General features: G+C 37.2%; 5 protein-coding genes across 6 annotated transcripts; all 5 read left to right on the top strand.

Moving 5' to 3' along the window:
* Nucleotides 1-629: 629 nt before the first annotated feature.
* Nucleotides 630-2360, top strand: LOC9309682 (ATP synthase subunit O, mitochondrial). The gene is made up of 6 exons (XM_021023492.1): nucleotides 630-866; nucleotides 1102-1149; nucleotides 1302-1545; nucleotides 1640-1752; nucleotides 1846-1932; nucleotides 2028-2360. Exons 1-6 carry the CDS (start codon nucleotides 753-755, stop codon nucleotides 2154-2156), a joined length of 735 nt encoding a protein of 244 aa, XP_020879151.1. The 5' UTR covers nucleotides 630-752; the 3' UTR covers nucleotides 2157-2360.
* Nucleotides 2361-2446: 86 nt separating this feature from the next.
* LOC9309681 (cytochrome b-c1 complex subunit Rieske-4, mitochondrial) lies at nucleotides 2447-4699 on the top strand. The gene is made up of 2 exons (XM_021023491.1): nucleotides 2447-2862; nucleotides 3821-4699. Exons 1-2 carry the CDS (start codon nucleotides 2682-2684, stop codon nucleotides 4462-4464), a joined length of 825 nt encoding a protein of 274 aa, XP_020879150.1. The 5' UTR covers nucleotides 2447-2681; the 3' UTR covers nucleotides 4465-4699.
* A 667-nt stretch (nucleotides 4700-5366) lies between these two features.
* LOC9309680 (cytochrome b-c1 complex subunit Rieske-4, mitochondrial) lies at nucleotides 5367-7694 on the top strand. Its single transcript, XM_002873566.2, has 2 exons — nucleotides 5367-5631; nucleotides 6827-7694. The coding sequence occupies exons 1-2, from the start codon at nucleotides 5457-5459 to the stop codon at nucleotides 7468-7470; spliced, it is 819 nt and encodes a 272-aa protein (XP_002873612.1). The 5' UTR covers nucleotides 5367-5456; the 3' UTR covers nucleotides 7471-7694.
* Nucleotides 7695-8693: 999 nt separating this feature from the next.
* LOC9309679 (transaldolase) lies at nucleotides 8694-11344 on the top strand. 2 transcript variants are annotated; one of them, XM_021021931.1, is made up of 8 exons: nucleotides 8694-8975; nucleotides 9190-9361; nucleotides 9462-9511; nucleotides 9692-9992; nucleotides 10229-10417; nucleotides 10506-10688; nucleotides 10844-11128; nucleotides 11180-11344. In XM_021021931.1, the coding sequence occupies exons 1-7, from the start codon at nucleotides 8806-8808 to the stop codon at nucleotides 11087-11089; spliced, it is 1311 nt and encodes a 436-aa protein (XP_020877590.1). In that variant the 5' UTR covers nucleotides 8694-8805; the 3' UTR covers nucleotides 11090-11128; nucleotides 11180-11344. The 2 variants fall into 2 exon arrangements, with proteins under 2 accessions (XP_020877590.1, XP_020877589.1); XM_021021930.1 differs by having other exon boundaries at nucleotides 10844-11344.
* A 121-nt stretch (nucleotides 11345-11465) lies between these two features.
* On the top strand, nucleotides 11466-13625 carry LOC9309678 (peptidyl-prolyl cis-trans isomerase FKBP19, chloroplastic). Its single transcript, XM_002873564.2, has 10 exons — nucleotides 11466-11613; nucleotides 11693-11762; nucleotides 11853-11993; nucleotides 12276-12361; nucleotides 12451-12501; nucleotides 12653-12733; nucleotides 12819-12863; nucleotides 12984-13039; nucleotides 13242-13317; nucleotides 13396-13625. Exons 1-10 carry the CDS (start codon nucleotides 11545-11547, stop codon nucleotides 13489-13491), a joined length of 771 nt encoding a protein of 256 aa, XP_002873610.1. The 5' UTR covers nucleotides 11466-11544; the 3' UTR covers nucleotides 13492-13625.
* Nucleotides 13626-13918: the final 293 nt, after the last annotated feature.

The following is a 13918-nucleotide window of genomic DNA, read 5'->3' as shown; positions in this document are numbered from 1 at the left end:
TTAGTATGATGAAATAGTGACCATCCAAATATAGCTACATCACTCTAAAGCACTTTAACAACGACAATAAAAATAACTAAACTTTGCAAGAAGTGAATAAATATTACAGTATGTATTAACAAAATCAAGACAACCATGTTTCCGTAATTAACAACTAATTGTGCTTTTTTGTATCTTTCGACAATGCTATAAAAGTCATATTTCACATTTGAAGACTTATTTGCAAGAGATGATAATGAAACTTTTTAAAAAATTGGTCAAACGACAATGACAACGCATTGCATATTGTTCAGATGGAAAAAAACATATTCTCCAAGTTGCATCGCTCTCAAGAGCCTTCAGTACAAATCCAATTGCATCCTTCTATATTGTTCTCCTTTTTATTTAATATATATATATATATAATAATAATAATAATAATAATGTAGCTAAATCTAAAAATAAATTATTCAAAGAAATGTAAAAAATAATTGAAGATCGGAAAGAAAACATATATTTCATATGTTACATTTCTTGATTGATGGTTAAAGATTTCTATATGATTATGTAATATTTAGTATTTTATTATTATAATAACCTACACTGGTAGTAAGTAATAAGCCCAATAAAAATAAGTATGAGCCCAGTGAAGCCCAAATTCTCTTAAGTTATTTTCTTCCTCTGACCAGTTTCATCTCTCTTTGCTCGAACGAAGCAGCTGATCGACTTCTTCTCATTTCTAGGGTTCCAATCAAAATCTATCTGCAACAAAAATGGCTTTGGCTAATCGTTTCAGATCGGGAATCTCCTTCTTCAAGAACATCGCCGTATCAGATTCTGTCTCCTCCGTTAGATCCAATCCCCATGGAGGGTCGCTTTTCCCAGCGGTAATCGTATTCTCAAAAATCGAATCTTTATACCAGTTTTTTGTTCGGAGTCGATTTTTACGAGATCAGTCGATCCAATCGCCTAATTGGATTGATAAAAGTAGAGGATGAGATTATCGTGTTTTCTCGCTTACATTGGCCGGCTTTAGATGTTTTTCAAGTCTTTTAACTCTCTCTGTTATTGTCCTGAGAATGCTATCAATTCATCTTTAAAGTTTGTATTTTTCCATCGCAGTTGAGAAATTATGCAACTGCTTCGGCTCAAACAACCGCTAATGTTAAGGTACCCATTCTTACCTCGTAATAATTTCATAGATGCGAGAATCGCTTCAATGGCTTGAAATTGTTGGATAGGCTTGAAATGATGAACTGATGGATTATGCAATGGAAGTGTGTCTAGATTTATACTTGTTTGTGTTGTTTTTGTTGTTTCAGGTGCCTATTGCTTTAGTTGGTGAAAATGGCAACTTTGCTTCGTGGCTATACATTGCAGCTGTGAAAATGAATTCCTTGGAAAAGATTGAGTCGGATCTTTCTGAGATGATCGAGGCAATGAAGACAGCTCCTATTTTCGCTCAGTTTACAAAGGATCCCTCTGTTCCTAGAGGGACAAGATTGGCTGCTATTAGGGATGCTTGTGATCAAGCAAAGTTTGCAGAACCCACCAAGAACTTCCTCTGTATGTAATTTAAGTTTGAAACTGCCTTTGTTTTTCTGATTTTGATTGACCATGTTGTTTTTGATATAAAAAAGTTGTTTGCATTCTAAAACAGCTTTGTTAGCTGAGAATGGAAAGCTGAAGAACCTAGATGCCATTGTGAAGAAATTTATGCAGCTGACAAACGCACATAGGGGAGATGTCAAAGTTTTGGTTACCACAGTCATGGTAAGATATAGTTTTAATACTTGTTATCTCTTAAATAACCATAAAACTCAGCATTGTGGATTTAAACATATGGTTTGGACTTTGGACCAACAGCCGCTTCCCCCTGCTGAGGAGAAAGAACTGACGGAGACGCTTCAGGAGATCATTGGAGCAGGGAAAAAAATCACTGTGGAACAAAAGGTATGCAATTAGACGCATCACAGGCTTGTCATTATTAATTAACCCATAAACTGGAATCTAAGCATCTATGTCAATGGTGGTAATGTGTTTTGCAGATTGATCCAAGTATCTACGGTGGACTAATCGTAGAGTTCCAACAAAAGGTGTTGGACATGTCTATCAGGACAAGGGCACAACAGATGGAGAGGCTCCTCCGTGAACCTGTTGACTTCAGCAACCTCTGAAAATCTTGAGAGAAATTTCCCCAAGAAAACATGCTTGTGATGATGCCACCAATTGACAAATAAATATGGACCCTCCTGGGAAACAATATATAGCTGGCCACTTATCTCGTTTTGAATTTTGTCATTCGCAATTTTACATTTTGTTGTTTGCTTCGAAATAAAGCTTTTCGAGACATCAAATTTCAATGAGATTGTTTTCTCCTATTTCGATTTGGATAGGTGGGCAATTCGGGAAATAAATCTTCCAATTATACCGAAGTAGCTTATTCATACTCACGAATGAACATTAAGGTGCCACGAAGCTACATAATTATCATGTTAGAAACACCGTCATTGTGTCTCTTGAGTATTATTAGTAAAAAACCAAATTGACGATTTCTCGAAGACTATTAAAAGGAATATCCGCAACGAAAAAAAAAAAGGACTAATCTTTTTGTTTGCATCGGCCAATCCATCCCTAACCTTACGATTGTGTTCTTGCTTTGAGCGAAACCCTAGAATCAGCCATAACCCATTTGAGCAGAGATGCTGCGAGTAGCAGGAAGGAGGCTTTTTTCTGTTTCGCAGAGATCTTCGACGGCGACCTCCTTCGTCCTCTCCCGTGACCATACCCTTTCCGATGGCGGAAACTCCTCTCCCGCCTCTAGATCTGTCCCCTCTGCAGATCTCTCATCTTTCAATTCTTACCACCGGAGCCTTATTAGAGGTCTGCCGATCTACAACTCTTGATTGATTTTCTTTCTGGTGGTATTGATTGAATGATTCAGAAATTATAAAAAAAATCACTTTTTTTTTTGGGGGGCTTGTATTAGTCCCCGGAGTGATTGATATTCCTAGTATCTCGTAGCTGCGAGATGATCCGTGGGATTAAAATCTGTCATTTCTTTTGAATTTCCATTATGTGTATTAGAGCTTCATGTACCATTTCGTTTCATTCTTCTCTTTACTGGAATAGTGATTGATCGGATATGAATTGACCAGTTTTGAGTTAATCCTTTGTTTGATGAGTGAGATAATCGATTTTGATCTTGTGTATCCATGTAGTTTATTCATTATTAGGTAAATGGATGTTTTATCGTCTTTGGGCACCTCATATTACTAGATACCTGGTTTGGAGGATTTATAGCAGCTAAAAAGGCATCAGCGAAGGAATCTGGAATTCCATTTTTGTTATCCAACAGAGCTATGTTTGTAATCTTATCTTAGGAGTTTTATTGTGTTTTAAGCATTTCTGATCACTGGATTTTGCGTTGGATAGAATAGTTTAGTTTTCTCTGAGTCACTTGCATCAGCAAAGGAATCTGGAATTTAATTTTGTTAACCAAAAGACCTATGTTTGCAATCTTATCTTAGGAGTTTTGTTGTGTTTTAAGCATTTCTGATCATTAAATTTGTTTCCTTGGATTTTGCGTTAGATAGAGTAGTTTAGTTTTCACTTGATCTGAATATCATGGTAGAATTCTGTTACCTCTTGGTATCCGTTTTGTGTGCTTATGTTTTTGTATAGGAGCATATACATTAATGTCAAATCTTGATACTGGTAGTCCTTTCTTTAGTGTTATTTCTTCAACATATTTTTGCTTACTACTTTTTGTTGTTGACCAGTTGACCAGAAAAAAAGTTTGCCTTGATGTTTATATATTAATCTTACATGCTATTTACAGGGTTCGCTTCTCAAGTCCTTACTCAAGGAAATGAGATAGGTTTTGCTTCGGAAGTCCCAGCCACTGTCGAAGCTGTCAAAACACCTAACTCAAAGATTGTCTATGACGACCATAACCATGAGCGTTACCCACCTGGTGACCCTAGCAAGCGTGCATTCGCCTATTTTGTCTTGTCGGGTGGGAGGTTTGTTTATGCCTCGGTTATCCGCCTGCTTGTTCTGAAGCTTGTTGTGAGCATGTCTGCAAGTAAAGATGTCCTTGCCCTTGCATCCCTTGAGGTTGACCTAGGGAGCATCGAACCAGGAACTACCGTGACAGTCAAGTGGCGTGGAAAGCCAGTCTTCATCAGGCGAAGAACAGAAGATGACATTAAGCTGGCCAATAGTGTGGATGTTGGATCCTTGAGGGACCCACAAGAAGACTCGGTTAGAGTCAAGAATCCAGAATGGTTAATTGTGGTTGGAGTATGCACTCATTTGGGGTGCATCCCCTTGCCTAATGCTGGTGATTATGGCGGTTGGTTTTGTCCGTGTCACGGTTCGCATTATGATATCTCCGGAAGAATTAGGAAAGGTCCTGCACCATACAACCTGGAAGTACCAACCTACAGCTTCTTGGAAGAGAATAAGTTACTCATTGGTTGATGAGTAAAAGCGCAACAATCAGTGTCTTGGTCTTGGTCTGAATGATCTTAAATCTGTTTTTGTTTTAATATTTTCCGGCATTTTAGCGTGCAAGGTCGCTTCCCTCACACTTTGGACTCTCAGCAAGATTGTCTTGTTTTGCTGAATAATACAAACTTGTCATTGTATGACCGTCTCATCTGTTGAAATACACTGTTCATAGCCTCTGTTTATTATTTGAAAAGAGTTTTGAATAGTATCATGCCTATTTTTCTTTTGTATTCATATGTAACATATCGTTTCCTTGAGTTTGTAGCCATTATCATAATTGAGCCAAAAACTTCCTAAGGTTCAAGGTGTGTTTTAAACCTTTCATGTTTTATCTGGAGACAACATTTGGAAGACCACTTCAAATCTCAACAAAGTCATAAACTTTCGCTTCTATGGTGAGAAATCTCCTTTTCCATCAAATTTGTGAACATCGATTCGAGACTACTTTTTTGATGAAAGCTGTCATATTCTGATTGTGTCATTTTTTTTTTGTGTTGGAAATCTAGTTTTTAACATTAAAAAAAAAAAAAAGAAATAAAAAGGAAAAAAAACATTACAACAATCAGAAATTCAGAATGTATACACCATCTAATATTATTATTAAAAATTACTATTTTATCAAGTATTTCTAATTTATCACCTTTTTATTAAAGTCAGATAAAATTATGTATGTCAGGTAAAATATAATTTTATCTCAATTCTACTTAAAAAATGAAAAATTTAAGTAAATTATTATTGTAAAACCAAAAAAAAAGATCAAAATAAAATAAAATGCCATAAGTATAATTTTAATATACAAAATATGAATTAATTAATACGTAAAAAGAAAAAACAAAAAGAAATTGACCTTTTCTAAAAGAGAAATTTTAAGGGACAAGTCTTGTGTTTTGCATCAGCCGTCCCAAACCTGAGGATTTCTTCTGTTGAGCTAGAGCGAAACCCTAGATTCACATTGAGCAGAGATGCTGCGTGTAGCAGGGAGGAGGCTTTTCTCTGTTTCCCAGAGATCTTCGTCTGCGACCTCCTTCGTCGTCTCCCGTGACCATTCCCTTTCCGATGGCGGCGGCGACTCCTCTTCAGCTCCCAGATCCGTCCCCGCTGCTGATCTCTCATCTTACCACCGGAGCCTTATCAGAGGTTTGCCGATCTATAACAGCCCTTTCTCTCTCTCTCTCTGCATTGATTTTTCATTTCTGGTGTTGTTAGCAGTTTTATTTGATTGATTGATTTTTGAAAAAATGTCTTTTTTTTTTTTTTTTTTTTGCTTGCTTGTATGAATCACGGGAATAATTGAGATTCCTAGTATCGTATCTGTGGGAACAAACTTGTCATCTGATTTGAATTCCCTGATGTGTATTAGAGCTTCATGTACCATTTCGTTACTTTCTTCTCCTTGCTCGAATTGCTTTGCTTTTCTTTCGTGTAGATTGTTCAGTTCTGAGATATTCCTTCGTTTTACGATGAAAGTTTCCTGTTTTGGGTGCGTTAATCATAGTATGACTCACACTGGCTTCTTGATTTCTGAATATTTGATCCTGTGTATCCATATCTGTATTTTTTCATTGTTAGGGACATGTATGTTTTATATATTATATACTATCTTTGTAGGATTTATAGCTTTTTAAAGGCGTGATGAGAAATTTGCATTCTGAATTTTATGTTCTCTTAACCAAAGAGAGGTTTGCGTTCTTAGGATGGGAGTTTTTTTGTGTTTTAAGCATTTCTGTAATTTGATCTATGAGTTTTTTTTTCTTGGTGTATTACGGTGATTATAGTATTTTAGCTTTCACTGAATTTGATATGGTTGAATTGTTTGGATGAATTTGGTATACTTGCCTTCTCTGATTACTTCTTTCGTCCTGAAGCAAATGGACATTTGAGTTTATTGATGGAATATGAATTGACCTGTTTAGAGATAATCCTTTGGTTGATGAGGAAAGCTTCTTTTTTTTAAATCCCTGGGTTGCGTTATCCATAGTGTGATTCACACTGGCTTCTTGATGCCAATTTTCTGTTCTCGTTGTGTTTCAATGTTGATCATTGAATTTGTTTTCTTGTTTTCTACGGTGATTAGAGTTGTTAAGTTTTCAATCCCCCTGTGTTTGATACGATTGTAGAATTGTTTGGTGGATGGATCTCTTATAATCCTGCATCTCATACCTCATGGGTTCCGTTTTTATGTACTTTTGTTTTTCCTTAAAAGCTTATACATTAATGGTCACATCTTGATAGTGGTAGTCCTTTGTTGCTTAATACTTATTCTTCTAGAACAATTGACCAAATATAGAGTTTGCCTTGATGTTTATATATTAATGTGTCATGCTATTTACAGGTTTCGCTTCTCAAGTCCTTACTCAAGGAAATGAGATAGGTTTTGCTTCGGAAGTCCCAGCCACTGTCGAAGCTGTCAAAACACCTAACTCAAAGATTGTCTATGACAACCATAACCATGAGCGTTACCCGCCTGGTGACCCCAGCAAGCGTGCATTCGCCTATTTTGTCTTGTCGGGTGGGAGGTTTGTTTATGCCTCTGTCATCCGCCTGCTTGTTTTGAAGCTTGTTGTGAGTATGTCCGCAAGTAAAGATGTCCTTGCCCTTGCATCCCTTGAGGTTGACCTAGGGAGCATCGAACCAGGAACTACAGTTACAGTCAAGTGGCGTGGAAAGCCAGTCTTCATCAGGCGAAGAACAGAAGATGACATCAAGCTGGCCAATAGTGTGGATATCGGATCCCTGAGGGACCCACAAGAAGACTCGGTTAGGGTCAAGAATCCAGAATGGTTAGTGGTGGTTGGAGTCTGCACTCATCTGGGGTGCATCCCCTTGCCTAATGCTGGTGATTATGGCGGTTGGTTTTGTCCGTGTCACGGTTCACATTATGATATCTCTGGAAGAATTAGGAAAGGTCCTGCACCATACAACCTGGAAGTACCAACATACAGCTTCCTGGAAGAGAATAAGTTACTCATTGGTTGATTAATAAAAGCACAGTCTGGGTCTCAATGATGATCTTGACTTGGTTCTTTTTTTTTTTTTTTAATTAATATTTTCGGGCATGTAAGAGCAAGATTGTCTTGTTTTTGCTGAATAATACAACTTGTGATTTTTGTTGAACGTATACTCGATCTTCGTTTATCCATCGCTGGTGAAAGACTCTGTTCATAGTCTGTGTTTATTGTTTAACATGCCTATTTGTTCTATGTATGAGATAGATTTCTTTCGCATCTCAAGATTCTAGGCGTCTTCACCAATTAAAAATTGCATCTACCCAATAATATTGTCTCAATGTTCACTTAAATTCATACAACAAAGAATACGTATCTCAAAACTGCAGAGAAAAACTAATGTTATGAGGCTATGAGCTTTATTTAGTATTACCTTTGATTGATAATTTACAAAAAGATAAGTGGAAACTATTTGTATGACAATCCCGTGAATGAATTAATCATGCAAAAGTGGCATAGCTAGATATTTTTTCTAGATTTGGCTATGAACATATTATTTTATTGAGATTAATCTCTTTCAGTTAAGAAGAAATGTTTGACCTTTTTAATTATTGGATCCTAGTTAATTGTCCTGGTTTCACACACAAAAAGCCAAAGTTTGATTAGGGTAAAAAACCATTGTGGAGGATGAAAATGCTAAATCTTGTCTTTTTTTTTGTTTTCCTTTGGGACATGGGAAGTGACTTCTCCGACCCTTGCGAACAAACAACGGCCATTACACACTTACTAATTACAAGCCAAAGGTCCTGACTAAGCAACCTCTCATGTTTATCATAAGACAAGTTGTTTTCTAATTCAAATTGATTATTTCATTATTGATAAAGTTTATTAAAACAATATGATGTAAGAATCACATTTATCTAAATTTAAAATTTCTATATGTAAACATATTATTAAAATGCTATATTTTGGTTCTACATGGTTAGATTTGATATCTAGTATATAACTATTTATATAGTCATTTCAACAAATCGCCATCAAATCAAAACTGTGTTAGCTAAGATATATTTGGATTACGACAAAAAAAAAGAAGAAGATATATTTGGGTTACGACCAAAAAAAAAAAAGAGATAAATTTGGATTAATTTGTAAGAAATTAGAAATTAAAATATGACAAAAAAAATGGTCAACTATGAGCATCTATGGCCATCACATCATGATATAGGATGATTTAGTTCGTCGTTTGCGTTCGTTCCCGACCTAACTCAAAAACTCCACCAACCCCATTTTTAGCCCCTTTCTTGTTTTTATCCTCCCATCGATCAAACCAAGAAAAAACTCTTTCATATTTCACCCGACGAAAGAAATGGCAACCATTTCGAATCTCGCTAATCTTCCCCGCGCCACCTGCGTCGACTCCAAATCTTCTTCTTCCGTCTTACCCAGATCCTTCGTCAATTTCCGCGGTTTGAATGCAAAGCTTTCCTCTTCTCAGCTTTCTCTTCGTTGTAACCAACGATCAAGATCTACCCTCTCGTAAGTATATTTATGCATGTCTTTGTGTCTGTTTCTCGCTTTGGGGTTTCAACAAATATTGATTTTTTTAAGCTGGAAACGTACCCTCGAATCTCAAAGTAACCATTTTTATAGAATGGATTAGGAAAAGCAACTGTATTTCATCTTTTTGGTTGGTAAAAATCTGATTTTTTTTTTAATGATTGTGTCCTGTTTCCCTTTGGTTCATTTGCAGTGTGAGGTGTTCAGTGTCTGGTGGAAATGGAACTGCTGGAAAGAGAACGACTCTTCATGATCTATATGAGAAGGAAGGTCAGAGTCCTTGGTATGATAATCTGTGCCGTCCAGTCACAGATCTTCTCCCCTTGATTGCTCGTGGTGTTAGAGGCGTTACTAGCAACCCTGCGGTAATTTTATCATCTCTCTCTCTCTCTCTGTGTTTGGTTTTGCTTTTACTCTGTGTTTGTTCATTTGTCTTTACTCCTTTACTGTCTTTAACCTTTTCAGATCTTCCAGAAAGCCATTTCCACTTCTAATGCTTATAATGATCAGTTCAGGTACTCCTTTTAGTCTATGGATGCATATTTTTTGTGATTGTCTAGACCTGTGGTTGTTAACAACTTGCTTATAGTACTTTGGTATTCATGCTTATGTGAAAAGTTGGCTGATCTGTTAATGGTATATCTGACATAAACTCGTTTTTGTTTTGTTTTGATTTTGGATGGATTTACTATTAGGACACTTGTGGAATCAGGAAAGGACATTGAAAGTGCGTATTGGGAACTTGTGGTGAAGGATATTCAGGATGCCTGCAAACTTTTTGAGCCAATCTATGACCAAACAGAAGGTGCTGATGGCTATGTCTCTGTTGAAGTTTCACCTAGGCTTGCTGATGATACCCAAGGGACTGTTGAAGCTGCTAAATATCTTAGCAAGGTTGTCAACCGTCGTAATGTCTACATTAAGATCCCGGCTACTGCTCCATGCATTCCTTCCATCAGGGATGTCATTGCATCTGGAATAAGTGTCAATGTCACGGTAAGTTATCCTAAAGTGTATCATTATTCATGTTTTTATTGCAAGCGTTCTAAGTAAAATGAGTTATAATACTTCAAATTCATGTAGAGTGTGATGATGTGCTAGAACACTGAATATCTTGGGCGGTTTTAAACCTGAAACTAGATTAATTCAAGGGTGTTGAATGAATTTGGTTATCTGGATGCACTGATGTTACTTTTTGTTAATCTTTACTCATTTGTTCTGTCCTGTTTCAGCTTATATTCTCAATCGCCAGATATGAAGCAGTGATAGATGCATATTTGGATGGCCTCGAGGCGTCTGGACTTGATGACCTCTCAAGAGTTACCAGTGTTGCTTCCTTCTTTGTCAGTCGGGTGGATACTCTCATGGACAAGATGCTTGAGCAAATTGGTACCCCAGAAGCCCTAGATCTCCGTGGCAAGGTAAAGTTCTAATCATCGCTGAGAATCTTACACCAGCCACTGTGAATCGAGTATGAGCTTATGACACAGTATATGTTTACTCTTGCAGGCGGCTGTGGCTCAAGCTGCATTAGCATACAAGCTGTACCAGCAGAAATTCTCAGGCCCAAGATGGGAAGCTCTGGTTAAGAAAGGTGCTAAGAAACAGAGGCTTCTCTGGGCATCGACAAGTGTTAAGAACCCAGCTTACTCTGACACCTTATATGTCGCTCCTCTCATCGGACCTGACACCGTAAGTCATCTTTTCGTTTGTTGAGCCTCATGTTTCACTGCCCAATATTAAGTCTATGTTGAAGATCAAAAGGCTGTAGTAACGGTTTGGAAGTATATTCATAGGCTCTGGATTTTGTAAACAAGCGTATTCGTTTTTTGTGGGTGTGATTTTAGGTTTCAACCATGCCGGATCAAGCCCTGGAAGCATTCGCAGATCATGGAATCGTGAAGAGGACAATAGATGCGAATGTGTCAGAAGCAGAAGGGATTTACAGTGCACTAGAGAAGCTGGGAATAGACTGGAACAAGGTAGGAGAACAGTTGGAAGACGAAGGAGTAGATTCGTTCAAGAAGAGTTTCGAGAGTCTGCTAGGTACACTGCAAGACAAGGCCAACACTCTCAAACTAGCCAGCCATTGAGGATGATTATGTTTTTGGTGGGTAAACCCTAAAATAAAAAAAGAAGAACCTTTGGCTTTTGTTCTTCAACCCTTATTATGTATGCTTTCTAAAGTTGTTATAATGGCTTTTGCTTGATGTTCCACATTATGATGGGTTCTATCTTCTTTGTTCTTGCAAGATGCTTCAGAGGAGTTTATTACTGGCTTTTTACCGTATTTGTAATTTACACTTTCACTAAAAACAATTGGCGAGTAAAACTTTTTTTTTTCTTTTTTTTTTTGTCTATTTAAGATAATGTAGTAATCCTAATCCAGGCTTGTTTGGAATTATAGTGAGATTACATTCAAATTGTGCACTTAATTTGGGATTATAGTGAGAAGCCTAGAAGTCTCTCTACAAAAAAAGCTGAGATAATTATTTCTCTCATCTCTGTCTCTCGACGTACGAAAATTTCGTTATTAAGTTTCAGTCTAATGGCGTCAATTTCGTCCTTTGGCTGCTTCCCTCAATCCACAGCGCTCACCGGAACTTCCTCCACCACCGTACAACGCCGCACCATCTCTCTGTTTCTTCTTCCTTCTTCTTTCTTTATTCACTTAAATATCTCATTTTGATTCTCAGAGATGCCGGACGGCTGTGGCTGCTCGATTAGCCGACCAATCAGATGAATTCTCTCCTCTTCGTTCTTCTGGTTGGCTTCTGCAATCTTAGTTTTCCTTTTCTGTCTGTAGTTTTATTGCCTCAACAGTGAATTTGAAGTATAATTTTGTATTGAAAACAGGTGGGAATTGTGGATGTGTTCATAATTCTGGAGAGTTTGATCGCAGAAAACTGTTGCTTTCTTCTGTTGGTTTGTTGATTGGAGCCTTGTCTTACGATGCGAAAGATGGAGACTTTGCCTCAGCTTCTCAATTCGCTGACAGTAAGAATTTCAATTTCTTTTTTTTTTGAGGGCAGAGAATCTTTCTCAGGGTTACATTTCGATTACGTTGTTGCTTTGTGCCTTATAAAGTCAAGTTATTGGCATTTGTAATTTGGAACATTGTTTGATTGCTCTGACTTTGTTCACTGTTAAGAGTTTGGTTGTGAGAGAAAGATGTCTTCTTTAGGTGAAGTTAATTTATCCGTTAGAGATTTTTGAAATCATCCATATAGCTTCTTTTCTGAATCCATATTCTTTTTGGTATATTGCCTGCATTCACAGTGCCAGCGCTTAAAGGGAAAGATTATGGCAAAACAAAAATGAAGTATCCAGATTATACAGAAACACAATCTGGTCTTCAGTATAAGGTCACCCCTCATTAGTCCCATATCTTATTATACCTTCTATACTTTAGACTATGCGGTGATCCCTAACTTGGAGATTTGAGGTGATGCAGGATTTGCGAGTAGGAACTGGGCCTATAGCAAAAAAGGGAGACAAAGTTGTGGTAAGGAAATTTCTGCATATCTACGGTTTTGTATCCTTGGTCTCTACTTTATCTAGAAGTTTGCTATGGTTAGAGAATTTGGAGTTTGCTTATAATGTTTCAAAGACCAGAATTTGCTAGTAGTTATAAATAATCTAGCTGGGTATGTCAGGTTGACTGGGACGGTTACACAATAGGTTACTATGGCCGCATATTTGAAGCTCGCAACAAAACAAAAGGGGGTTCTTTTGAGGTATGAACTCGATTCGGTTCTTGTTGGCTTCATTAGCAACAATGATTCAGTCCTTAATCTGTGTCTTCTTTTTGTGAATCTGAAGGGAGATGATAAGGAGTTTTTCAAATTTACCTTGGGATCCAATGAGGTGAGTGCAATTCTAAGTTCTTCTAGTTGCCATGTTGGTTTTACTGTTTAAGAGCATGGATTCTATTGCTGAGGTATAAATTGTTTCTTTTATGGATGCTGCATGATTTTGGTGTTCCAGGTGATACCTGCTTTTGAGGAGGCTGTCTCTGGGATGGCTCTCGGTGGTATCAGAAGGTTCAGCATCTTTCTAATATCTCCCATTCTACTACACATCTTCCATGTGTTTTTCATTGGGAATTTCATATAGTAAACACTAAACAAAAACTTACCTCCTTGTATCTTGATTCACATTCATAACCATGAATTGTTAGAAGAAGAGATCTCAGTCTCAAACAATTGATTGATGTTAGAATGAATAATTAGCTCGGTATTGCAGGTTAATTGTACCGCCCGAGCTAGGATACCCGGATAATGACTACAACAAGAGTGGGCCGAGGCCGATGACTTTCTCTGTGAGCCTTGTGTTTGTTTTATGTATAATGTATAAGAAATACATAAGTTTTTAAATGTTGTCTTTATATGTTGCGCAGGGACAACGTGCATTAGATTTTGTGCTGAGGAACCAAGGGCTCATAGACAAGACACTTCTCTTTGATGTTGAACTCCTCAAAATTGTACCCAACTGATGTAACATCGACAGTCTACACTACACTCACGTACATATATAAATATATTTATGATGTGTATACTTCATCGGCACATTCGTGTAAATTGAGCTCTGGTTATATATCATTTTTTTCGAGTGTTAAGGAAAAAAAAATAGCCATGCACCACCAAATGTTGATCATGTTAATTGTGTTTCCTCGTGAGATAAGTTAAATGTGAACACAAAAACCAGTGTAAGCTTCTGTTGTTTTGACTTTGTTGAGTAGCCAATGTTGGTTCAATGTCAGAGTCATCATTAATAGAGATTTCCAAAAAAACAAAACAAGTTGCAGTGACGCATTGTAGAAGTCCTTGAATGAGATTTATGTCTTCCAAGGACAAAACACATACTAAAATGAATCCACATTTCTCTCTAGATATGTATGCATAAATCAAGGACATAATTCG

This window comes from Arabidopsis lyrata, assembly GCF_000004255.2.
Source record: "Arabidopsis lyrata subsp. lyrata unplaced genomic scaffold ARALYscaffold_6, whole genome shotgun sequence".
NCBI classification, from domain to species: Eukaryota; Viridiplantae; Streptophyta; class Magnoliopsida; order Brassicales; family Brassicaceae; genus Arabidopsis; species Arabidopsis lyrata.
Note: the sequence above shows the minus strand (reverse complement) of the source record. Positions and strands in the feature narration are given on the sequence as shown.

Coding starts and splice junctions, on each gene's coding strand:
- LOC9309680 (XM_002873566.2), top strand. CDS start 5,457: ATGCTGCGTGTAGCAGGGAGGAGGCTTTTCTCTGTTTCCCAGAGATCT. Junction 5,632..6,826: donor CCACCGGAGCCTTATCAGAG/GTTTGCCGATCT, acceptor TGCTATTTACAG/GTTTCGCTTCTCAAGTCCTT.
- LOC9309682 (XM_021023492.1), top strand. CDS start 753: ATGGCTTTGGCTAATCGTTTCAGATCGGGAATCTCCTTCTTCAAGAAC. Junction 1,546..1,639: donor ACCCACCAAGAACTTCCTCT/GTATGTAATTTA, acceptor ATTCTAAAACAG/CTTTGTTAGCTGAGAATGGA. Junction 1,753..1,845: donor TTTTGGTTACCACAGTCATG/GTAAGATATAGT, acceptor TTGGACCAACAG/CCGCTTCCCCCTGCTGAGGA.
- LOC9309678 (XM_002873564.2), top strand. CDS start 11,545: ATGGCGTCAATTTCGTCCTTTGGCTGCTTCCCTCAATCCACAGCGCTC. Junction 11,994..12,275: donor AGCTTCTCAATTCGCTGACA/GTAAGAATTTCA, acceptor CTGCATTCACAG/TGCCAGCGCTTAAAGGGAAA. Junction 12,502..12,652: donor AAAAGGGAGACAAAGTTGTG/GTAAGGAAATTT, acceptor TGGGTATGTCAG/GTTGACTGGGACGGTTACAC.
- LOC9309679 (XM_021021931.1), top strand. CDS start 8,806: ATGGCAACCATTTCGAATCTCGCTAATCTTCCCCGCGCCACCTGCGTC. Junction 8,976..9,189: donor CGATCAAGATCTACCCTCTC/GTAAGTATATTT, acceptor GTTCATTTGCAG/TGTGAGGTGTTCAGTGTCTG. Junction 9,362..9,461: donor GCGTTACTAGCAACCCTGCG/GTAATTTTATCA, acceptor TAACCTTTTCAG/ATCTTCCAGAAAGCCATTTC.
- LOC9309681 (XM_021023491.1), top strand. CDS start 2,682: ATGCTGCGAGTAGCAGGAAGGAGGCTTTTTTCTGTTTCGCAGAGATCT. Junction 2,863..3,820: donor CCACCGGAGCCTTATTAGAG/GTCTGCCGATCT, acceptor TGCTATTTACAG/GGTTCGCTTCTCAAGTCCTT.